Raw genomic sequence first — 26,549 nt, forward strand, 5'->3', positions numbered from 1 at the left:
CCAGTTTTCTTTTCTAAGAAAAAAAAGAGATTATTTAGTCACACTGTGCTCTTGTGTAAGGCTAAAATGTCAGTGAATGTGAATTGAAATGAAGGGAATGTCGAAAAGTGCACAAGCTGTCGAATGCATCAGAGCTGCATGTGCAGCTGTTTTAAAGCAAGACAGAAACACTTGTCCCACCTCTCGGAGCGGCTCATTCAGCTCTCCCAGGATGCTCTCCTCGTCAAACATCTTGCCCTGGTAGCGGTGCTCATAGTAGTCGTGGATTCTCTGCCTCATATCTGCAGGCAGCTTGTGGAAGGACATGTACTGTTCCACCTGTTTGTACTGCAGGGACATAGAGACACACAACAATCAGGTTATCTAAAGGCCATAGGGCTGTAGCACAAAAACACTGCTACAGGGAGCAGCTGGTACTGAGGTCAGACACACAAGGAAATGGAGACAGATTCAGGATGGCTATCCGTGCCCTTTCAAATTTCACCCAAAAAGAGAGCACTTTTCCAGTCTTTGATCAGGTCTCTTAAAGTCTCTCTTTCTCTCTCGGAAGTCACACTGTCCTGAATATTTGTTCACTGAATGTACTAACTTCTAAAAGATAAGGGTGAGAGAAAGGAACGCTACAGTCATGAAGTACAAAGTCAAACTGACCTTTAAAAGTGCGCTACAGCAGCTAATGTGAATATGAAGTAAATGTAGATCTTAAATTATTAAATACATATTCATTTTGTTCATGCAGAGAAGAATAGATTAGAGTGTATGTTGTTCAGTTGAAACAATCAAAGTGTTTCTGTTTTTACAGTACAGACTTGTGGATTAATATCCTCTGTTGTTGAAAGATATAACTATTTAAATGTGTGTGTCAAAAAGCCTTTGACTGATTCTGTAGCAGTAGCAGCAGAGATGTAGATCAAAGCACACTGGGAGCACCTTGGAGATAATAATGGGCTGAATCCTTAACCCGCTGTGAAGGAAAATAAGGAAAAAGAAAAAAAGAAGAAATTAACCATTCAGAGGGTGACGCTGGTGGTGCTCTTTGATCACAATGACTAAGCTGCCAGAAGACTTACCGCTGACTAACACAGCTGACCTCAGAAGCCTTCTTCTTTGTTTTCTCACAATACTACTACTCTTGTTGGCGCTAATCTTAAAGGAATTCATCAAAGCTCCTGCTTTGTTAAAATAAATAAGAACTGTTTTCTACAATTTACAGGTGAAACAAATCGAGTTTCGCAGTATAGAATATCGAGCAAGACAAAATATGGTGCACGAGGCTTGACCATGGGACAAAATGTGCCTACCAGTAACATCCAGGGCTCCTGCACTATTTTAAAAATAAACTAAATTTTTAAGAGCTCTTTTAAACCTTCATTGAGTCCTTTACAAATAAAACCTAAGAAAAAAAATCACAGTTAAATTATATTCAGGTTTTCATAAACAAGCAGGTATAAGCAAGTATTGAACTGTTTAGTAATCCATACAATAAAGAACTTGATGCTTTTCTTTACCACACACAGTAGTAAAATGATTCTATTTGTACAGGAAAACAAGTGCAACAATTTTAAAAGAGTGCTATAAAAATCCAAAACTTAATTAAACTAAAATTTATGTTATTCAATAATATTTCTGCCCACATAAAATGTGCAGGATATTTTAAGACCTTAGTTTGCTTGATTTAAATTTCTGACTGTGACATCTTTTATCGCTGCACTGGCTTTTGACACCTACATTCCTCACTTTCTACCACTTTCTCTCTTTCCTCCTATTGCCATATTTAGAAGAGTTATTTGACCAGGCCCTTGAATCCCTCACGGACGGAGAAGCAATCTACAATGACCCTGTGAATATTGATGATAAGGCTCCTTTGACTGTGAACAGCTAGTTATGAACTATTACATGGCTCCACTCTCAATCCTGGACAAAAAACTGATTACAGATTAGGCAAACTGCTTGAAATATGTTTTACACCAGTTCCACCATATTAAATAGTTTGTAGTTTATTCTATTTAACAACTTTTGTAGGAATGTCAAACAAAGTGAATTATATTTTTTTTGTGTAGCAACACTGTGTAATTTGATGTGGAAGGTCAAATACTTGAAAAAGCATAAACAAGAAGTGGAGCTTATATTAATCCGGTCTCTCTGTCAATGTCAGGGTATGAATATGAATAAGAAATGTTGTGGGTGACAGTAAGAGTTTGAATCTTTATCCACACTATCCCTTTAGCATAAAATTAAGAAATGTACTGATCCAATGATAACACTTATTTCACAGAAATGCTGTAGGTGATGATCAAGATGTTTCCAACGTAGACATCTTTAGGTGCAGTAGCAGTCGCTGCTGAGTATTGCACCAAAGGTGGCATTTCTATATGTGATGCAGGGTGAAGATGACGGGTATCTCAAATTATGAATTAGTCTAACACTGTTGTCTTCTGCTTTAGACATGTTTCAGTACAGTGCATTGCTTTAATTAGTTTTTTTGTGCATGAAGTATTAACACTTTGAGAAACTTATTTGAACTTTCAACATCTAATTTATGTACAGCTTTGTAGCATATTGCAGTCTGGTTCTCCCAGCACAAAAGAGTATTAGTCAAGTGAACAAATGCAAGATAATGTCTTATTGCTTCTGCAGTTTTGATGAATAACTGTATTACACGGAGTAACTCGGCATCACACTTGAAAGCATTTCAAATTTACTAATCACTGTGCTGGATGCAAAGACACCGATCATCAGAGGCGCAGGGGGGCATTGAGGGATAGGGCAGGGAAGGCATTCTTTTCCCGATGATATGATGGGCTGGTAAAATCCCCTCTGGGAGGGAAATTGTTCTATTGCTCAAAGATCCCTGCTCTCCTGATCTACGTGAACAAATCAAATCAGTCTGCATTTAGGTGGTAATTATTTCACCATCAGATTTCCTTGCTTCTATCTGAACACTAGAAAGATTCTGGCTGTAATATGGATCTCTTATAATGTCTATAATGATTATTTCATGTTTCTTAGCTTTCCTCCCACCTTCCTTTACTCTGGTAAGTCCAGGATGATGACAAAAGTCTAAGGTGATGTGGCCCAAATAAAAGATGTTTTAACTGTGGTACAGGTATAGTGGATTAATTAGTGATTATTTGTGGTGTTGTTTCTATGTTGACCTTTAATAAAGATTGCTACCTTTTTTGTTCTGGCAAGCTCCTTATGTTTTTGGTTGTTTATAGTAACTCTGTATTGAGAATTAAAGAAAAGAGTATCCATGTCCTGATCTAACTTGTTTCTTTTGACAATTTTACTCAGCTTTAGTTGTTTTAAAGATGCAGTGACTGTAGCGTTTGTTTCTTCTTGTTTTACAGGAAAAGAAATTTCGCAAAGAAAGTTTGGCACCTAATTAGTCCTGCACTGTTTGTTGAAGAAACACTGAGACGAGCAGCTCATTTGATGCGTGTTATTACTCTTCTTGGATGTACACGTTACAGTTTCTGAAATATATGAAGATTTATTGCAAAAAAACAAACAAACAAACCAAAACTTTTCATTTTGGGGTTGAATGTTCAGAGTTAACTGTCAGAGTGGGAGAAGCAGAAAATTCTTTGGAAATTATTTATCTCTAACCTGCAGCTGAGCTTACTTTATTTACTCTATAGTCTTCAATTTATCACCAAAAAAGTAGAAATTATGTCATTTTCAGAGTCAGCAAATTTACGTGCTTGATCTATAGGTAGCTGAGTGAGAGGAGTAGCCTCTAAAAGACCTACCGAGATCTAATATAAATTAACAAGTGTTTGTAAAAACAGAAATTTGCTTTTATGACATTTTATCACTAGAAACCAACACATAGACACACACAAAAAACACAGATCTGTAAATCAACTGTTTAGGGCGCTTGCAGTTTTCAAACCACGTTGTGGTTTAAAAACTGTGGTTTTGACTTCCTCCTCAGATTCCTCTGTTTTTCACATTGCAACACATCATCATAGCAGCTTTAACAGCTGCTTTACTGACACAGGAGTGAACAACTGACAGTTGATGTGCTAGCTTTCATTGATGGATTTAAAACACTTTTTATCTTTTCCTGGTTGGTGCATACTTTTGATGTATTTTCTATTTCACCCAAATAAATGAATACATCGAATGAATAAAAGATGAATGATCTGAGTATTTTTTCCTTACCACTGTAAAAAAGTGAAGCCACAATTCTAACATAGGGAAGTTGAGCTTCCATTTTTGGAGCCACAGTCAGTGTTTTAGTGATTTGGGATGTATCCACACACACTGTATCCACAACTGCCTGCACTTATGTAGCCTGATTGCTATAATTGTAACAATCTCTGCTTTCAATAGGCTTGTTCAAATAAGTTTAACTACTAACCACATACAGTAGCACACAGCTGTATCTAAAAAGGCACACACAGTATGAACATACTACATTTCAATGTATAAATGCCATTCTGTAGCTTCTATTCTCACTGTATTAGCTATTAGAAGCTAATTAGAAGCTAGCACAAACCATCTAACATGTCAACATCTTGTAGTAAACAATTCTACAGACATGTTTTTTATAGAGTCATTAAGCTTATGCTTAATAGTTGTGTGTTTTCTTCCATCACTGGTTGAATCTAATTGAAAGAGACTTACACTGATTTTCAGTTCTGTTTTAATTGAGCTATTTGTATACAGCTTTTATCTGTCTGTCTCCCTGATTGTCTGTGTTTTTGATTGTGGACATGTAGTATGGGAGACATATTTTTGAGGTTTTCTAATTCCGGCAGTTTAAAACCAAAAGTTTAAAGCTGCCTATATTGTTAAATATCTCGATGCAGACAAAATAATGTGGTTATTATTTCTTCTAGGTCCCATTCAAAATATTCTTTTTCTGTCTGTGCCTTTTCTCTGATATAAACATTCAAATTATTTTCCAGAGTTCTTTCTCTCTCATGTAGCTAAGCAGATGCAAATTCTTACCAAAGAAATCATGAATAATTTATTCCCCCAAAGAGATATTGGTTACTTAATTATACTTTTTAAAAATGTATTTATTTCCACTGTGCTCTCCTGCCTTCTTCCTAACCTAGAGTTGTGTAGTCAAAAGATATCTGCCACACATTTAGGCAAAAATTTTCACTGACTAATATAATGATGAAAAACGGGTAACAGAGAAATTAGAGATTAATGCTACAGGAATGCTCTAAAATCACTATTTTATTTAAGAGATAACTAACATAGAAATTCAAAATCTGGAGGATTGGGTAATTATATTTTATCATCAATATACCTTTGAATTCCATGATAATGATTAAGAAATTTCAATTTTGTATCTTTTCTGTGAATAAGAGCAGTCCATTTGTAAACACCATGTCAAAATGATTCAAATCACCAAGATTAAATGCATGACTGTGCTGGAATCAACACACTCTCTATCACACAAAAGGAACCAAGAGGCCAGTAACACCTCTGATAGGGACATAGGCAGGAGAGTATGATTTCTTAATAGTTATTTATATTAGGAATACATAGTGATTAAGAGTGGTGCATCAAGATAAATGACAGCCTTGACAACACAATCCGAAAGCAGAAAGCATACATTTCATGTGACATAAAATATATAGTAAATTGACACTGGTTGGAGTTTTGATTTTGGTTATACAATAAAAAAAATAAATAAAAAATAAAAATTAGAGCGCCTCTGAGGCATGTCAACACTCCTTGACTCAGCAGTAAAGGCTGTGTGGCAGACAGAGGAAAAGGAATGTAACAGAGTTCAGATTAATGCCATCAGTCAGGTCCCAACTAATGGGAACAGCTCTTACTGTAAGGCAGAATTAGACTTAAGCCCCCCATCCTTATGGCAGTTTTGTCCTTGATTGAGCTGTATGGGAAACTCGTGACTTAACCTATACAGGACAAGACCACGTTAATGCTAGGGTGATAGCTTAAATATAAAAAAATCTGTAAAACTGTCATTTTTTTTAACTACTTCTCTGATGCTATTGCTCTCGTTCCTCCTTCCTCCCAAGGAATTGGACAACTCTATCAAGTACAGACACAGTCTACCACTGATGACTGTTTTCTGTATTTCCAATGGTCTTGATTGGGGGATCTCTAGAGCCTCTATACACACAAATAATCAGCTTTGGGTCTCTTATTAACTATTCCCCAAAGAGCTATGTTTATTTGCCAAGTGTTAATTAGAGATTTAAAAAAGGAGGGGCTGAAATACCCCATTGCCATTTGCTTCTAAAGCCATTTGGGACTGGCATGCCACAACATGCTATCTCCTGGGCATCCCTAATTTCATCACCAACTGCCAACAGCAAACAGAGCATCAGTCAGTCAGTTAATATTAAAAAACAAACAAACAAACAAACAAGAACTTTTCGTATAAAGACTCACAAGGATGAGAACATCAGAAAGTTTACGTATGGTAAGTGAGACAACAAAGATCACAAGCCACCTACAAATGAACACGATTATCTCTTTTGTTTGCTGTCTCCATCTCTGTCTCTGTGTACTATATAATTTACCACAGTAGAGAGCCAAAGTGACAGATAAGCAGCAGCTTACAGAGAGCTGGAGTGGCAGGCATACCCTGTATGCACAGTCACATGTGCAGCCATCTTGTGCCCCAAATCTGGAGAGATGTAATTCTCTTTGTGTGATAATGATTCTCAACATGCCTGAGACACGAGAGGAGAGTTCTTGTGGGATTCTGGTTGATGCTTAACCCCTCCGATTCCAACATCCTCTTAACACTGATGTTTAATGCAGTTTGTTTTATTTGATTAAAAATATAAACTTGCAGTTTATTTTTTGCCATTAATTTTCTTTAAGTGTAAAATGTAATGTGATTACACTGCATGGTGATACTGCACTTTAAAAAAAAAATGAACTGGCTGGCTGATTCCAGCGCATGTTGTTTTACAGTGTGGTATAACATAGCTGGTCAATGTATAAAATAACAAGTACAGTTAGATATACAGTTGTGGAGCACTCTTCTTCTTTATAACCCACTGAGTAAACAACAGTTAGGTTAATGACATAAAATTGCTGGTAAAAAAAATATTAAAAAGCTGTCCCATTTATTATTATTATTATTATTATTATTATTAATAATAATAATAATAATAATAATAATAATAATAATAATAATAATAATAATAATTTTGTAAAACTTAACATAAAGCAAATTATTCATGTTTTGATCTGAAAAACAAGCAATATTGAAACTCACTGTTGTACCAGGGAGGGTAGAGTTCAAATAAAGACACCACAGAATACATCACTATCCAGAAGAAACCACTCAGTGACCATCCTTCAGGTGCTGACTTGAAATGATAAAGATTGTCCCAATTTCAGCTCCAGTTGGCTGCAATCTCCACTGACATGTGATATATGGTGTGTCTGCTGAGTAGCAAACACATAATGAATGTAAACTACTTAATCTGTTTACACACAGTTAACAGCTGGCGACAAGAATATATTTTATTTTATTTATTTATTTATTTATTCATTTTTATCTCAGTGGAAACTACAATTCAGCTCCCCCAACTCCCAGAATATGTAGTGTAATTGCTGTGCTCTCTACTTGGTGTAACAGTTAACATGCTGCCTGCTTCATAAGAGCTCATTTGAGTCTGCTTGCTAGCATCTGACAGCCCAGCCATTTATCACATGGTGCCACATTTAATAGAATTCTATTCAGAAAAGATTATACCCCAGCTTTCTGATGGTAATTTTCACCATCTTTGCAAGCAGAGCTCCCCTCATCATCCTTTCCTCTTTCCCATGTGTACACTTCTGAGAATCCTGCATAAAGTATTTTTTTTAATCATTGTCCATCTGACCAGTTACTTGGATATCATGCCTGCATGCCAACTGGACAGGTGGCCTCTCATCTTGGACATATAGCTATATGAACAAGAGTCTGATTTTTTTTTTTTTTTTTTGGTTTTGGTTGTTTTTTTGTTGTTTTTTTGTTGTTGTTTTTTTTTTTACAACTGATTAGCAGCTGATAAATAGAGCACATGTGGTAAATGTGGTACCAGTGCTGCTCAGCTCAACACTGATCCATTATTGCATTTCTTTCAATCATTAAACAGTGGTCAGTATCTATCTACTTCGGCCCCACTGTGAGAGCAATATTTGTGCTGTTGCCATGTGGTTGTTTGCTGGATGGCTCAGGTCCAGTGTCATCTGCAGCACAATCACAATAGCTATATAGTACAATATATCTGCTTACTAGAGCATGTATCCAGCTTTTCGTGATAGTACAACTGCATAATAGGAAGCATAAAGCACATTATGATTAATGGGACTGCATAGTGTCTGCATTAGAGATAAGTCATAATTCAAAGTACTTTGCACTGTTGGTGCATGTAAATTATGCAGTTTTACAGTGTAGTTTACAACGTCGCTGGTATATTGGTGTCAGGCTTCCAAGCAATAAAAAGAAAAGAAAAATACTAGAGGGCCTTTTCAGCTTTCAAACAATCAACACAAGTTACTGGCAACATTTCCTACTGAATCCAAATGTATTATCTTTTAGTTTTTAGGTCCAAAATCAGCTATCCAACACTTAAATCAGCACACCAAACTAGGTATAAAACAGTGTGATTTTTACAAGAGACCAACAATACATACCTACATATCTGTAACAGAGTTTGTTTTTCAGCCCTCTTAAATGTGTTATACTCAAAGGCTTTAGAAATCCCATTCCATAAATAGATATGTAGATAGAGATTTCATAAAACAACAGAAATGGCTTCTGTAAAAATTGGCAAAGCCTGTGAATCAGACTGAAGGAAAGATTTTTGTAAACTATCATAAATCATAACAGAAGACTGTAAAGTGTCACTTTACTTTACACCAATTCAAGGTCACAGTTGGGCTGGAGTCTATCCCAGCTCTGGGCGAGAGGCAGGATACACCCTGCACAGGTCGCCAATCTCTCACAGAGATAACATTGAGAGATAGACTCAATGTTATGGCCACTTTAGGATCATCATTTAATATAATCTCATCTCAGGCCACAGCTAGCACACCACCACGCTGCCAGTTTTTGAATAAACTGAGTGATAAAAAAAAAAAGTGTTTCAATTACGTTTTCGAAACAGTTGAGTAAAAGAGGTCCTTTTTTGATTTCTGATGAGTTAACAAAGATGTGCATGCATGGCAATATATTTTATGCCTATGATGGCCAATTTTTTTATTCAGGTTATAATTACAGAATATGTGATTAAAACAAATTCAAATTAGAACATGAATGTTATGATTATTGTGTTGACGTTTTTGTAGATCTTGCCTCATATATATTACAGCTGCATATTTCCAAGCTTCCATTATATTTTCTAATTTATGTTGCCTATTTCTTTCTTTCCCTTAATTCCTCTTATTTATCATGTCATACCTAACACCTGAACAACCACTTTTTATTTTATATTGCCATGTCATATGCAAATATGTAGGGCTAACACTATTTGTAATTATTAAGTTGAACCTCATCTTTGTCATATTCAAAGCCTCACACTGTGAACAGTTTTTAAAGGTCAACTAATTTTACTGAAAATGCAAATACCTTTCATCACACCCTGACCTGATTATTTAAAGGGATGCAACCAAGCTTATGGGACAGCACTGACTCACCCAGTCAAACCAAAATGTTTAGAATAACTTCCTGTATGATGGCAGGCTGGCAGTTGGCTTTGGTGATGGCAGCTCTGCTAGGAGATTTATATGAAGTCTGAGTCCCCACAGACAAGAACAGCTGTCCCTGTCATGGCAGCCCAACAGCCACCAGACTTCTCAAACCTCTATGGATTGCCAATGGATTTCCAGCTTCTTGAGCGTGTGGATTATGGTATTAAAGGGAAAAGGAAAATCTGCAGCAAGCAGATCCCATTGTCACACAATTGATGCAACAGGATATGAGAAAAAGGTTTATGTCTTTGAATGAACTAACTCTGATAAGAAGAAAGGAGAAATGGGTCCAGTGCTGTGTAGTAGAAATCACTACTATCTTGCTCCCAGAGCCAAATGAGCACACAGTGACAGTGTACTCTGAGCATGCGTTATCACTGAGCCTTGCGGAAAGATAAATGAGAGAATCTGGACTCTTAAAAATTAATTGCAGTTGGCAGTAATAACGCTTCTGCACGCAGGCACTGTGGGAACCGTTGGGAACACAGGGGAAACTTTTCAAGTGGCTGGGGGATTCTTAAGGCGCCTTAGGGGGCGATCCCAGAAATGGCAGCCAAGGGCTTCTGTAGCACATGCTGACTGGTGCTGAGGCAGACCAGCTGTTCAGTCTACTTGGCAGCATGGCATCTCAAAAACAGAGGAGCAGACATGTCGTGGTGGGAGCTGGTTTCCCCCCGTTTCATTAAACAGCTTCTCAGATCAGTATTAGTCATGAACTTACAAGCTGAACTTTTTTGGATTTTTCAACTTTTTAACTGGGAAATTAATCTATTCGTTACTCATTCCCTAGAATCACAAAGTGTTAATTTATCCAGTGCAGTTTCTCTCCTTTTGAAGAAGTCCTGCTCACACATTACATTAGCTAAGCTGTTCCTCTGCCTGTGTGCCTGGTCCTGTTTTCTCTGAAATCTTTCACTTTCATTTTCCCTCTTCCATTTAGGTGCGATCTCTCGAACCTGTGCCTCCATTCCCTGGAGGTCGTTCTCTCCTGTCTCTTACTCGCTACAGACGGTGGGTAATGTGGCAGGCGAGCAGTTCAGCTCATTATCGCCCACGCTGGGCCCACAGAGGGCATGGCAGTGTGGAACATGTCTCGGGCTTCATAGGCAGCCATCAGGGCTTTCCTTTCCCTAAACCAGGGAAATCTGGGTTTCTGTGTCTATACATTATGTAGAAAATGAGGACAAATTTTTAACCATTTTGCTTTTTGCACTTTTGCTGGCAAAGAAAAAAGGCACAATATATATCTAGTGCCTTTCTAAAATATACTTATTTAGGGTGATAAATGATTTAAAACCCCATTAAAGCTCACCTGAATAAAAGGCTGTTTCTGTAATGAAAAGATGATGAGACGACGCTCATTATCACTGATCTAAGACATATTAGTATTGAGAGTAAAGCCTTGTCATATGTTCCAATAAAATTTGAATTATGTTTCATCAGAGTTGTTAAAAATAGGTTTTTGACTAGGGTGCACACTTCCACACAGTGAGAGAAAGAGCAGACAAGAAAGCAGAAAGACAAACATATATACTTTAGGTCTGATGTAAATTCATACTTTTTAGTATCTATATTTTTTTATATTAACTATGCAGGGTTGTGGCCCACAGTGTTAGACTGTTAAACCCCCAGTTCAGCAGAACCATACTGTCATACTGTATTTATCTGTGAGTCAGTTTAGGGCCATATGTAAATATCAATCAAATTAAACTTGCTACATTAAAAGCTAAAAACGAGTATTAAACTGAGCACAAGCCAGCATCCTGCATCCACACCACTGTCCTCTCTTTGAAGTAAATCAAGACAACACAACCATCAATAGCATGCCATCTTGACTCACCTTCTCCTGGTACTGCCGTCGAGATGAGTCCAGAGATTGGATTAGCGCAGTGGCGTGGCCCACAAACATGGCGTAGCAAGTAGCACCCACAATCATGCTGAGGATGGTCAGCCACACGTCTGTCATGCCCACTGGGGGGTACATGCCATACCCAATACACAACATGTGGCTCATAGCTTTGAAAAGTGCGTAGGAGTACTGCTGTCCCCATGTGTCATTCTAGATGAAACAGAGGAGACAGGGTGAGTTAGGGTGAGAACATCTGAACACTTCCTCGCTTGCTCTCTTGCAATCTCAACACGGCTGCTGATGGCACATTTCAGGTCAAAGAACACCCTGGCAGCCCATGAACATTCACAGACACATGCAATTACTTAAGACAAAACTAATGGCAGATGTCCATTTCAAACTCTCTCAGTCCAGTACAGAGCAGCTGGCAGGGTAAAATATACTTTTCAGTATGCAAACATTTGGAGCAAGCAGACATTTGGGTAGCCGCCTAAAACAGAGCCCTGGGAATCAGCAGAAAGAGCGTGAGACACTGGAGGCTTGCATGACAGAAAGTAGGTCAGCTATTTAGAAAAATGTGATTTCTCTGTGAGTTTTCTAATTTGTAGATAAATTGCCCCTTTTCCTTTAGTTCCCGGTGGTGGTTCATGGCAAATCAATATCAACTCTCTCCTGGGGGTGACATGTCCAAATTGCTTTCAAACTCATTTCCACAGTGGAAAAGCCGGGACTGATAGCAATTTTATTAGTGCCCTCCTGGAAAGGTAAGGAGTGATAACCTAGCAAGATAATAGGACAGCTACTGTAAAAAACAAAAAAAGGAAAAAAAAAAATCTGTAATCATTCGAATGAGAGTCAAACCAACCACGACTGAATCACAGTTATCAATACTAACAACCTCTTCTTCTACCAGGTAATGTGAGCAAAAACACGAGGTGCTTTCCAACAGAGAAATGCCTGCCCTGAGGCTTAAATTAATTCAGAAAAAAATATATTTGTTATTCTGTCACATTGAAAACCGTTGTACGTAATGCAATTAATTAGACAGTGTTTACTGTGTGAAACAAAACAAACTCCATTTTGATGTTAATAAGAGGCTACATCCCTCACACAGGGATTTAAAGTAAGTACATTATGAATCTTTTTCCTTCACATCTCCGGGCCTCTTTACACTGGATGCATTTGGGAGCATCCAGTGTAATGCTCTTGATGCTCCCAGAGCAACTGGCTGCTTCTTAGGAAGCAGCCAGTTGAAGTTATGGATACAGAACTCTGAGCTGTAACAACATGACAAAGAGTAAATGCCCAAATATAATCTAGTCAGAACTGCATCAAATCAACTAGCGACAAGGAATTTGGCAGGTCATATGCTAGAGTCACTGAGATGGAGAGATAATGGTACTACTACATTTGAAAATCATTTGACTTACATCTAAATTAGATTTGGGTAAAAGTAAGCTTTGGTATTAAGTATAATAAATAACATTTATCTAAAAATACTCACACATAGCAGGAAAATGTGATTGGTTTGTTTTACATGACTTTTAAATCTGCTTTGCTTTGTTGCGTTTTTATGTAGCCTGTGGTGTTATATTGGATTTTTCAATGTATACACAGTTCAAATATGTTTTTCAGAACAAAACAAAGAGATTAGCACAGCAATCATATCCTAGTTTTCTGTGCCGCAAAGCAAGACATTAAATTGTATCTTAATGCATGCATTCTTTTTGAACCTTAATCACGAGCCACAGTTTACATTATGTATCCTGACAGCTCAGCCTTATGTAACTTAAAATAATCCGCTTGCACATTTGCTTAATGTATCAAATATCAAAGTGGGGGTGAAATGTATTGTATGTATGTAGCAAAGAGGGGCTAAAAAGACTATAGAACTGGAAGAGAACAATGCAACAGAAATCTCAATCTTTTCTCGAAAAGATAATTAAACACAGGTTGATTAGATTGGGAGCTTGATTAAAGTTTTTTTTCACACTGTCCACGAAATGGAGCCACTGTTTTGAGTGTGCATCTCTGCAATGAGACACATGTAGAAAACGAGCTAAAATTATCTTAAGCATGAAACATCTCAAGGGACAGTAGTTTTCAACATCTGCTGTTTCTTATGCTTAAATATAAGTGAGGCAGATTCAGTGAAACAAGTGAGCATGTCAGGGAGGCAGCGAGGCATGCTTAACCAAATAGATCATACCTTGAGCAATGCAACTATGTGACATTTGTTCCGGCATAGAGAGCTGAACTTACAGTTGAACTGAAGCAGCTTTATATATATATTTCAAACTGAGATTTTGTGTATGATTTTTTTTGTTAGTCCTTAAATGTATGATTATTCAATATTTCCTTTTTTTGTTTACTTTATTAGTAACTGTTGAAGTAAATAAATAAGTAGTAAATATTTATCAAATTCTGCTGAAAATAATGTATATGTCAAACCAATTTAACTTATTCTGTCTAGAAAACATATATTTCCTTACACATGAAACTTTAGCCTGCTGAAACTTGAAATCAGTTTAAACTCTCACTATTGATTCATTACTGGGGCTGTTTGGTAAGAGTGTAAGCCAACGATAGGTAGATGCTGCAATTTATTATAATTGTAATACTAAAAAAATTATAAATGCTGAAAAGACAGACAATTGGTTTAAAAAGACACTCAGGATTAGCTGACTGACTGAACATACAGTATATCTGTCAGTACTAAAAACCACAAAACACTTCAATGAGCCAGGGGAACAGAGCTAATGCTAACTGCTAAATAATCAAATGGTATGTCACGCAGTATTACTCACTTGCTTTGTTCAGCAAGTGAGTCGTAAGTGCTGCAGTAAAAACCTTTGTGTCTAAATTTCACTGCAGTCTCACAGTCTGAGAATTTAGTGAGTACATAATCTACTAGAATTCACTAGTGTACCTATATGGGGTAGGTGGTATTGCTAATTGTGAAATCAGATTCCTTAGTAAGGTGCTGTAGAAGACTTGAGCGCACTAATTGTGAATTTTTGGAGTCAGTATTGATGTTGCCGTAGGCTAATACCAAGCAATTATATCAGCTGATTGAGATATTGGTCAAGCTCCAGTGTGGTAATGAATATTCACTGAAATCAGACCACTTCTCACCCCCAAAATCTGACAATATCTGAATTACTTTATAACGTCACAAGTTGACATGAGACCAGTTTTGGGTGAACAGAATATCCACGGTGATGCAGCCCCCCTCCCTTGAGCTAATAAAAAAGAGATCTCCGGTGACCCACTATTCTGGCAGCTGTTTCAGCAAAACAACAAAATTAAAGCTCAGCATGTGTGCTCACTGGAAACTGTCAATATCCAGCCAATATTGGATAAGGGATAGCTGTCTCCCTCAGAAAGTCAATGTTCCATGCACATCCTCCTTTCACAATAATGACAAATGTCAAGAGCTCCAAATAAATAAAAATGATCAGTAAATTGAATAAATGTGGACAAATGTAGCAGATAAACATATTTGACTTAGGGTTTAAAATGACAGATATGGAAGGCAGTCTTACCCAGGAAGCTGAAGAGTTTTAGAACAGTAATTACTGAGGCTGACAGACAAGATAAGACAGAGCATAATCTGATTTGAAAAGGCAGGAGGACTGTGTGCAGGAGAAGCACTTACCACCATCTTATTTTTGGACACCCAGCAGTCAGCAGGGAAGTCCTGGAGCATGGGCACCAAGAACTGCAGGCAGCCATCCCAGTGACAGAGCAGCAGCATCATGCCGATTAGATTGACTATTCGTACCATGGCGCTGGCTAGGTCATAGGTCATGTGGAAGATCTGAGGAGTTGAAGAGGAAGGAAGCAGGAAATGAGTTAGTGAATGATGACTCAACATGCTGATGGTCAAATCCCTGAAATCTCTCTAGAACGCAAAGCACACACACATGCACAAAGAAGATTTTCTTCCTCCACAAGCATTTCAAAGATTTCTGGCTCTATTCTTCGCTCATGCCATGCAATGTGTTTGCAGTATTAGAATTAAAGGCCATTGTACTCAGCCTATAGAAACCATAGCTTTTTATTTTACACAGATGAGTTGGTGGATGCAGATCTTGCTGTTGTCACATTTCACTGGGGATGGCCAGTGAAATGAAAGCTTAAACAGATAAACTGGGACCAGAGCTTTATCGTGTGCTGCTGAATCACTCTTATCAGGCACTCAGCCAAACACAATAATGGTGCAAGGGTAGAGGTGGCTATGCTCCTGGGGTGAGAGCTTTCACAGGCTGGGTTTGTTAATCCTAATGATACTCATAAGGCGCTCCAGGACTTCTGGGCTGGTGTAGATTTTAATGGCCTCAACCATTCAAAGCCTCTTAATCCCACTGAAGACTATGTGCATTGCTAACCACTTGGCTCCTTATTAAAATACACTTGGTGCCTTTAAAGGGGTTGTGTTTAAGAGGGGATATTTCATTTTTACTTTCTTGTTTAGCAATAGGTAAAAATGTGAAATGAAGCTAAGACATGTCATGTCAGCGAAAGTTTAATCTAAGTCATTGTTTGTTTATTTATTTGTTTATTTTTCTGTTTCCATTCGAAGGCATACAAAATGTAAGTGTATCTGGGTATTTTATCTCTGCTTTGTTAAGGAAGAAACTGGCAGGGAGTGGTGTTATGTTTGTCAGTGTGGGTGCTGCTGCACCATCAAATCACATCAATTTAGTTCTGTCAACAAGATAGCATGAAGCCAGAGGTATGCCCAGAAAATTGTACCTCTCAAAGTAGATGGAGACATCCTCACTCACGCACTCTGTCTGTCCACATGCAGATACACAGTGAAACTCCTCTCCTCTCAAACCCTGTCTCATCTTTGTTTTTGTTCTGCTTTGGATTTCTTAAGCTCAAGCACTTATACATGAGTAAAGCCAAATCATTTACCTAGCTCCGGAGCCGCATGCGGCTCTTTAGTCCTTACAGTGCGGTCCTCGTGGTTTGGGAAAATAAATTAGAAGTATTTAGCTGAAGTGTATTTTATTTATGTTAGTTCTTCTTTTTTTAAAACTTGCACTTCTAAATTGGAAGATTATTGTGATATTGAAATATAAAAATAAAATTATATTTTATTATTTTTTCATCGCTCAAAATAAGCGTCACACTCGTGGAAGCCGGTATACCCGCCGAAACGTGCATTTATCGAGACTTTCAACCCCAGGTAGGCCAATTATGGATCTTCGGATCCACATTATGTCAGCGGCTATTCTCCACTGTGTCACAAACAAACACCGCTCACGCCTCACAGATGACAGCTTATAGTTCTGCATAAAGATGAAAGTGACTTCATACAGCCCCGATTTGCAGACGCTGTGCGCATATGGGATATGCGCAGAGGTTCAGGAGCAGAAGTCCCATTGTAAACATATCACGGCAGACCCGACGATGTTTGCATGAACATGCTTTTCAGATTCTCTTTATTGACCACGTTTCACACACGGTTGTTGTACGCACACAGCCGGCTGTAGCTTTTCAGCTCACAGCCCGACACACACCAACACAACAGCACAGATAGCACAGGCGTTAAGGCGGCGAGGCGTGACTGCGGGTGCCGCTCAGGTGCGTCCGCCTCCCCTGCAGCAGCGCTGCAGACCACGCCCCGCCACACACCTTAACCTGGTAAAAATACATATTTAGACAGAATTTTGCAAATATCTATTTTTCCATTTTTTAGCAGCATAGTGCTTTTTTTCCAATTACTTTTTAAAAGTCAGGTCAAGGCTCCAAAAGCCCAAAGGCGATATAAGGGTGGCGGCTCACAACAGTTTTTGTTTGCTACATGGATCATTTTAGTTCAGCTGGGTGTCTTTCCTTTTGTTATATTTCTTTAAGAGTTCAAAATGTGTTAATTACATAAATAAAATGTAACTTTCTCTGTAGCACTTCATGGATTTCTTAAGCAACACACCATAGTTGTTCACAAAAAGCATAAAGGTAAAAAACAATATATACAGTGTTATCTTCATTTCCACCCATCCATTCACTTCTGCTTATCCTTTTCAGGGTCGCGGGGGGCGCTGGAGCCTATCCCAGCTGTCATAGGGCGAGAGGCAGGGTACACCCTGGACAGGTCGCCAGTCTGTCGCAGGGCCAACACACAAGGACAGACAACCATTCACACTCACATTCACTCGCACATTCACACCTAGTGGCAATTTGTATTATCCAATTAACCTATCCCCACAAGCTGCATGTCTTTGGACGGTGGGAGGAAGCCGGAGTACCCGGAGAGAACCCACGCAAACACAGGGAGAACATGCAAACTCCACACAGAAAGACCCCGGCCTGATGGTGGAATTGAACTCAGGACCTTCTTGCTGTGAGGCAACAGTACTAACCACCGTGCCACCGTGCTGCCCGTTATCTTTATTTTAGATGTCAAAAAGTATTTGCGGCTCCCAGTGTTTTCTTTTGCATGGAAACCGGGTCCAAATGGCTCTTTCGGTGTTAAAGGTTGCTGACAGCCATAAATAAGTTACGTTAGTTAATATGCTGTGTTGTGTGATGTCAAATTTCCTGCTGGAGCTGTAATGGCTTTCCGTAACATTAAAAGTGTTAAATTCACTCTGTGTGAATGAATAAATCATGAGGGGCCCTTTCCATCTTCTGCATTGAGTCTGATATATTTTTCATTTGTGAAATGGTATTCCAGACAGGAAAAGGATGATTCATAAAACACAGGATGCTTTTAAATCTATAAAAACTCGCAAAGTCATATGCAAATTCAAACACGGAGCATGCTATTCCTAGGACATGAAGGACTGACAGAGATATGAAGCTTACAAGCATATGAACTGCTTAGACTTAGACTAGAATTGTCATGTCTGATATGATCAGGCTTCTTTACCTTCAGAGTAATTGTGAAAGAAAAGCACATTTTGGTCAAATGACACATTTTGGAAAAAAAGATACACTATAGTAGCAGATATTTAGAATGAAGGGAAACTAGATTGTCATATGAAAGATTTTCCACCATATTTGAACTGTACTGAAGTTGAACTGAAATACTATAGAGACATAACATTTACAATGTAATCATTTTCATAATTTTACATTGAAAAAATACAGTACAGCCAGTTCTCAATGTGTAGTTTGTGTTGCTCTCAGGTTATCCAAGCCTCAACACATTTCTACCTCTTCTAAGTCCCCAATTCTGAGGACCAATAATGCCACATTTTTATGGTGTTCCCTTTAAAAACTACATGTAAATGCATCATTATAACCTTGATAAGCAGCTGTTACTGCAAGCATCTAAATTGGTGCACAATACCACTTCCTCTTGGGACAAATCTCTTATTATTATACAGGCTGTCCTTGAACCTGTCAATATACTGAATACTATCAAACTCAGCAATGTCAGCATGTTTCTAAAGCATGACAGATTCCCTTCAGTATCTTGTGCCACAGCCTGAATGACTTATTACTGTTCAACAATAACTCCTGCTACTTTCCTACTGTAGATATGTCCTCAAAAGACCCCTGGCACTTTAACAGAATAAAGCCTATAGAAACTGTGACGGATAATGCAATGCAAATCTCCGGTTTGTAACCCAAACTGTACTGTCAGTGGAGGAAGGTGATTCCCCTATCTCCCTCCACAGCTGTAATCAATTCAAATATACCCCTGCCAAGCACGGAATAGACTTTCCAGTTATGACAAAAATTATTCCCAAGATTGGTTCTGTTAGAAGGTGGTTAAAAAAATCATTATTCTCAGGCGCGAGAGGGAGGTCTGTGTATATATCCTCTCTTTACTTCTAATGGTTTTTCTAGATTAAAACAGCACATAGTTAAGCAAGTCTACTCTGTGTTTTGCGTAATTGTACAAAATAAATCATGTACATTTTCAGGATTTAAAGCAAACACAAATCTGCACGCACACACTCTGCATACAGAGCATTACACAACATGGCATGTTACATGGAGGATGATGAATTGCTGACCACTTCCTTTTAATTGATAGGAACACAGAGTGAGCCTGGCACCATTAGCATCAGCATCATCTGCATAAGCAAGAGTGCTTTGATTGATTAGGGCAAAAAAATACAACCCAACAGTTTCATCCCATTTTTTTTTTCAGTTTTCACAATCCTCATTAGAATACTCTAAATTCATATTTTTTTGTATTTTTTTTAGCTAATGCAATACATAACCTATAGAAGGTCAACCTGAACACCTTCAAAAATACAGGAAAATGAACTGACAACCCCCCCCCCCCCCCCAAAAAAAAACACCCCCCCCCCAAAATAAAAAAATAAATAAATAAATAAATAAAAATGTAGGTTTCCTGACAGTGAGATAACATTTGCAAATTAGAAAGATAGTACTGCATGGCCCAACAGCTGGTGCTACAGGCACTCATCAATATGCAGGTACAGTGGGTGAAACAATTATTTGAGCCCCTGCTGATCTAGTAAGTTTGCTCACTTATAAAGATATAAACACTCTCTAATTTTAGTGGTAGTTTCATTTTGGAGACACAGGATATCAACCAAAAATCCACAACATGTCATTGGGTGAAGAAAGTATGTGATACTCAAGCAAAACATGACTTGGTGGATAAACCCTTGTTGCAAAGGACAGCTGTAAGACGTTTCTTGTAGCTAGTTAAGAGAAGAAGTTTGTCATCCAAGATTTTACAGTACACGGTTCGGTCCACTGGCCTCTCAATGTGATGAAGTTGTCCTGTACCAGAAAAGCATCACCTAAGAATAATCTTTCCACTTCCATACCGACTATGAGGATGGTGATCTTTGGGTCATCCTCACAATTTCCCTTCCTCCAAACATAACTACTATTACTGAATTCCAAAAAGTCTAAATAGTATCAACAAAAATAAAAAACTGAATCATTTTTCATCCAACAAAACAAATACACACAGCAACTGAAATATAGCTACAAGTCCAGCATAGCCTAGGACTGCATAGTACTCCCTGGGTTGAGGTAAAGTGCTCTAAGGTCTAATGAACATTTTGAATTATAATTCCTAAAACTTGCAACTAGACATTGAGGGTCCTTGGGCCTTGCCATTGTAAGAAGCCTTCATTTTTCAGTGTGTGAGTCATTTGGTTCCTCACGATTAGTAGTCGGTGGATTACGCATCAGGCTGACATCCTCTGGAGCATAAAAAAAATGCTATGGTGAGCTACCAGTTCTCCTGCATGCAAAGCTGTCAAACAGAGTTGAATGTGGAACAGTATTTTCTTACTAGATTAAGTGGCATATCATGAAACACTGAGTTCAAGGTCCAATCAGAGTTATGAGAATAGTCGAGGCTGGTAGTCATGAATTCAGTTAAATGACAGTTAACAATGGCCGCCAGACTGTTTAAGCTTTCGTTGTTTATACTCCTGCTGCTTTGGTGGATTGAACAACAGCTTAAGGCCCCTGCGGGGAGCATTCAAAGCATTAGTGGTGTAGTTTCAAACTTTAAGAACATTAGTTTTTAGAATCTCTCAGTGTACAGTGTCATTTATTCAATTTCTTTTTCTTCAGCTGCATCCATCCCATTCATCAAATTTGTCATATTCCCCAAAAAGGTTAATAGAAATGACGAAGCCACTCATTTTTCGTATTTAATTAGTAGTTAGCTTAATGTGTTGCAATAAATTGTAAACAGAGGCTTTCAGTACTCCGTGGTTTCTTTGGTTAACTACTTTCGATACAGGCTATGTAAGTAAATTGATTTAGAATGATAAAAAGATCGTTTCACTGGAACTACTTAGAAGGTATCCTTTATCAGGAATTAATGTCCACCCTGCAGCCAGATATAATTGACTATTCATCTAGATCTTGGTATAAAAGGTTGTAAGTACTCTGAAATGGAGGCTGTAATTGTCTGGGAAAAGCCACTTTAACCAAAGCCAGTGTTTCAAGGCACAAAATGAACAAGTTAAATACTCACAATAGAAACAATACTAACACCGTTAGTCAATTATAAACAATAATTTTTTTTTGATTGCTGAAATCCATAATCCTGCTGAAGACCACCACTGTCAAGTACAAACTATCAGCACATTTTATCGCTACAGAAAATGGCACTTATTTACTGAGCACATATGCTTGTATACGTACAAATATAACAAGTAATAAACACAAGGATCAAATATGGCACTACAGTCACAAACAGCATCAGGCCCAGACAGGCAGGGAGAAAATGAAGGCAGCTGCAGAGTCATCTCAAACAGATGGAGTGAGAGGAGTGTGATCCAGGTGAGAGAATAGATGCATTTGTCCCATGGTGCTGATGGTAGCTGTCCAGACACAGTCATTGTAGCACTATACTGAAGCATCTGTTGTTCGCTGCTCATACTGCTAATGATGATGAATGTTTGGCATGATTGTATCTTGACACACGAGAAAAAACACAATCCTTCACTCATATTGTTTTTCGGAAGCCATGTTGCAGACATGGCATCAGAAAAACATGCCTTGTATGCCATAGACCAGGGGTGCCCAATCCCGGTCCTCGAGAGCTACCGTCCTGCAGCTTTTAGATGCATCCTTGTTCCCACACACCCGAATCAAATGAATGGCTTGTTATCAGGCCTTTGCCAAACACGATGGCATGCTGAAGAGGTAATCAAACCATTTGATTCAGCTGTGTTGGAGTAGGGATGCATCTAAAAGCTGCAGGATAGTAGCTCTCGAGGACTGGGATTGGGCAGCCCTGCCATAGACCAATTGAAAGGCACACAGTTTTAGCTACACATAAAAAAAATGCTCTATAGATAGCAGATATTTGGTGAAAACACACTGTTTTAGTGCAATCTGTCTTGTCCCTGCAAATTGTTCTAATTGTGTCCAAGTAGCCTACTGGATGTTAACAGTTCAGTACCTTCATTGTGCTAATTGCAGCATGCCACATTTCCCTGTGTTAGACTGAGATATGATTTCCCCATGATGAGTAGCACAGTTTATGAACTAGATCAACCCCTGGACTCCTGTGTTATTTTTAATCATCCAGCATGATGGCAGATTCGGGGGAACAGGCTGTGGGCAGGGGTTAGATTTCTCACTGTAAATGCCTCGACCAAAATGTCATGCTCATGCATACTGTCATGGTGGACAAAGAGCATGAGGAGAATGCAAAGTAGGCCTGGTAGTGGACCACAGGGAACACCCTTCCATCATCTGTCTAAACAGGCCTGGAGGGCTCAGATCACAAAAAACACCCTGACTATGCTCTGTACCAAGGTGCGCCTTTGGGTTTGCGCTGAATTACACATTTCACTGTAATAGTTTTTTAAGCAAACCCACTGTGGGTATTCATATCGCAAAAGACTCATTCAGAGTGTTGAGGACCTGTCACTGTTGCTGGCAAGCCTCATTGTGCACTCAATAATAGCCCATTAAATCTATTCTTCCTGCTTTTCTTATCTCTGAAAGACCAGTCCTTGGCTAAGGTAATGGGTCAGTGAGCAGGGAGCTGATTAGTTGATTTCACTTATTTAAATATTTTTGTATAGATCTACTGAGTGGAAATGAAAGGTGCTTCGTTCCATCACCAGACCCATGGGAAAGCCACACAACTGACTTCCATCACAATGCCTGACGTATTGCTTTGTTTCTTGGAAACTGCAGCACAAAGCCACCACAGGGCTGTAAATCTTAATAATCCAAGCAGTAAATAGTAAAAGAAACTCAATTTCTGACACTTTTTGACCTTTTTTAAAAAGTCGGTCCCTCTTTCTCTCTCTCTCTAAATAGACACACACACACACATTTCACACAAACCTACACATTTAGCAAAGCTCTACCATATACCAACAATTTATCTTGCATTTGATGCAACTGATAAACTTCACTTCCCACACTCTATTACTTAAAATTATTTTTTGCTTTCCACTCAGATGACTAAATAAATAAATAAATGATCAATTAAAAAAACCCTCTTTGACAAACAATTGTATCTTGATCCACACTGAAAGCAACATTTGCTGGGTTGCCCTATTGAAACGGTTTTGCTGTAGGCATCAGGCATCGTGAGAGGAAGCCCGTGGAGCTTTATCATTAGTGCGCTGCCTTGAATCTGATTTAACAGGATGACTAATCTCATCCAAGTCAGTGGTTCGTCAACAGGAGACAACTCCAATGAAGAGAATATCCGGTCACAGTCTTATTTTTATCCCAATGAAAAGTGACGAGAGGAAGCTGACCAGATGAGGACAGGAGAGACGAATAATGACACTCTGCTCTGTCTGTGTCTGTGTAAGTCTGATGAATATCTGCATACTGTATTGAATATTGAACACCGGCATGTAGCTACCACCTTTTTGTTTGTAAAATGTATTCTGTCAACATGATAATTGTAATATCACCTTTACAGTATGATGAAAGTGTAATAATACAGAATCAGACAGCATCCTGTGAGCAAGCGTTTGTTGGCACTGAGAAGGAAAAAGACCTGTTGGGGATGAGGAGAGAGAGTTTAATAACTGATAATAACAACTATTGCTTAAATGCAAAGTGGTGCATGAACACCACTGAAAAGACTCAGGGTCACCTGATCCAGCCCTAACTACAAGCATTTCCAAAGAGAAAAAAAATACAAACTGGGAACTGGTTACAGAGAAGAGGGGGCTGAAAACTGAAGGCTCTGCCTCCCATTCTACTTTTTAATACCCTTTAAACCACAAGTGCCTGTAGTCCGAGAGCGAAGCGCTCTACTGGGATACTGTGAGATCTTTAACAACAGATCGGGCCTGATTATTCAAGATCTTTTATGTGAAAAGAATAATTTTAAATTGGATTCTGGATTTAACAGGGAAGCAATGAAGCGCAGCTAATTTACAAGAAATATGCTCTTTCTATCTAGTCCCTGTTAGTAATCATGCTGCAGAATTCTGAAGAAGATGATGGGCAGCCAATCAGATGAAAGTGGGCTTACGGTGATGGACAAATAGTTTAAATTGCTTTTTCAGGACAGTGGATGAAGTTTTGCACAATCATGCGACATAAATGTTCCAGGAATACGACCACAATAATGGAGGAAATTAGTATAGCAGGTTCCTTCACAGTTTAATTATTCCATTGATGAGTGCAAAGCATGTATTTCACATTATTTCAAAGAAAAACAGGAAAATCTACATACAAACCAGCAACTGTGTGAAAAACATCATTTCACACAGTCATGGTTTATTGTCAATATTATATCGATCCATGGTTTATTACTTATATATATAATGTGACTTATTGACAAATAATTTAAATCCCTTTAAAAATAAAATCAACTAAAACAAACAAAGAAGCCTAAAGCAAAGCCTTTTTTCTCTCTATGTGGGGTAGTTTAGGAGTTCACAATAGACAGATTATGTATACTGACTGCACCATACTAAACCAAATATGTATTTGCACATGCATGCATGAATGTGCAAGTTAGAACTATTTCCCTGAATTGTCAAGAATTTAATTAAACCAAAGCTAAGATGACTTTACAAATTACATTTTTTCCCACATAAGAACCGTCAGTTAGATTTGGTCTCTTTAAATCTCTGAGGTGAAACCATGTCACCTATAAAATTATGATTCTGTGACAAATGATATTGAGCCTTATATAGTTAACTGTCCCCAAAGGATTATGAAACAAACTTATGACGTTTATTCTATTGCTGAGAATGTGTAGGTCACAATAAAGCAAATCGGTTTTTCTAAAGGGGTGATGTGAAGCAATAAATGACTTAGTTAAGTTAGTCCCTTTATGCAATTTGTCTGGAAGTAATCTGATAGCTCTGGGAATAAGATTTTATCCATTTATTTTTTATGTCTTAAAAACACCTTACTTTTAATACACTTAAAGTTTTTTTTTCCTGCACCCTGAACCGTACCTCTGTTTATGTCCTTTGGTATGATTATATTCCTTTGTTTTCTTCTGATTCCTAAAAAAGCATCATCCACTGCAATTCAGTACATGGAAAAAAGATTCTAATTTTAAAAACTTGTTCCCCACAGTATCACTCTTCAAGGCATTAAACCATGCAGTAGAGTTTACTGAGCTGTATCCAGCACTTCCCAGAAGAAATGTCCTCTGCATGACTTCTTACAGAAGAGGAAATGAAACTCAAACAATAACAAACCAAATGAATTTGTGCGGAACTATTTCTAGCTTGCAGACACTTGTGAAATATGAGTGAAATAAATCAGCTTTGCCTTTCGGAGGACGTTGGGGCATCACAGGTCTGCAGCTTCTGCTATGTTACTACACATCTCATCGTGCCACATTTAGAGTGCTGAGCAATGCTGAATTTATTGGCAAAAATTGCACATTTTCATGGATCAAAAGGATTCTGCCTCGATTCTGTAAACAAGGACAAATATTACCTTTTTTGTGGTTGTTTTGTAAGTGTTTGAGTGTGCTTCTTTCCATTTTTACAGTCTTTCAAAGTTCAATATGTAGGTAAATAGACAAAGGGGGAATAAGGTCAGTGCGATGTTTACCAAAATATTCAAATGGTGATAAAATACATACACCTTGTTTGGAATGTAGCTGCCAATAGGAAAAGTCAAAAAGTCAGTTGGGTGGTGAGATCTCGGCGACAAGTTATTCTGCAGTGACAGATGACATTTCAGTGAGATTTCATCTGGAGTACTCTGGCGCTGAGGCAAAGCTGGCCTTTCACTCTGTCTGCCTAACTAGCATTCATCAGCAAACGCTCACACACAATATCCGCACACATACACCACCTACACAGGAACAGAAAATTTAAATGGCAACTGGCTCTGTGAGTGTAATGCCCCCTTTTGTTGTTGTATTGTTTCAATGGTTTTAGATTCTGTAGTCATCAGTAACTTGCAGTGTCCTTGTAAGTTTTTCCCATTCACATCGTTATGGATATTTTTTCTCCCATTAGTCTGTTTTCCAAAACTTCCAGTAATGCAAAATTCCTAGATTGAGATTGTGGTGCATTACATCAGTGGCCCATGGCTAAAAGCAAGTTCTGCAGGTAGAAGGATGTTTTATTCAATCCTCCTTTAT

At 38.3% G+C, this 26,549-nt stretch overlaps 1 protein-coding gene across 1 annotated transcript in view; it reads right to left on the bottom strand.

Annotated features, from left to right (window-relative positions):
* The window catches only part of hcn4 (hyperpolarization activated cyclic nucleotide-gated potassium channel 4), a 64,330-nt gene that overhangs the window by 18,359 nt on the left and 19,422 nt on the right, over positions 1-26,549 (bottom strand). The window contains exons 3-5 of the mRNA XM_005727698.1: positions 15,198-15,359; positions 11,531-11,749; positions 181-327 (exon numbers count right to left, since the gene is read on the bottom strand). Coding sequence (XP_005727755.1) covers positions 181-327; positions 11,531-11,749; positions 15,198-15,359 — 528 coding nt within the window. The remainder of the gene's footprint in view (positions 1-180; positions 328-11,530; positions 11,750-15,197; positions 15,360-26,549) is intronic.

Source organism: Pundamilia nyererei, unplaced genomic scaffold, assembly GCF_000239375.1.
Source record: "Pundamilia nyererei isolate P.nyererei 1_Seehausen unplaced genomic scaffold, PunNye1.0 scaffold00025, whole genome shotgun sequence".
Lineage (NCBI taxonomy): Eukaryota > Metazoa > Chordata > Actinopteri > Cichliformes > Cichlidae > Pundamilia > Pundamilia nyererei.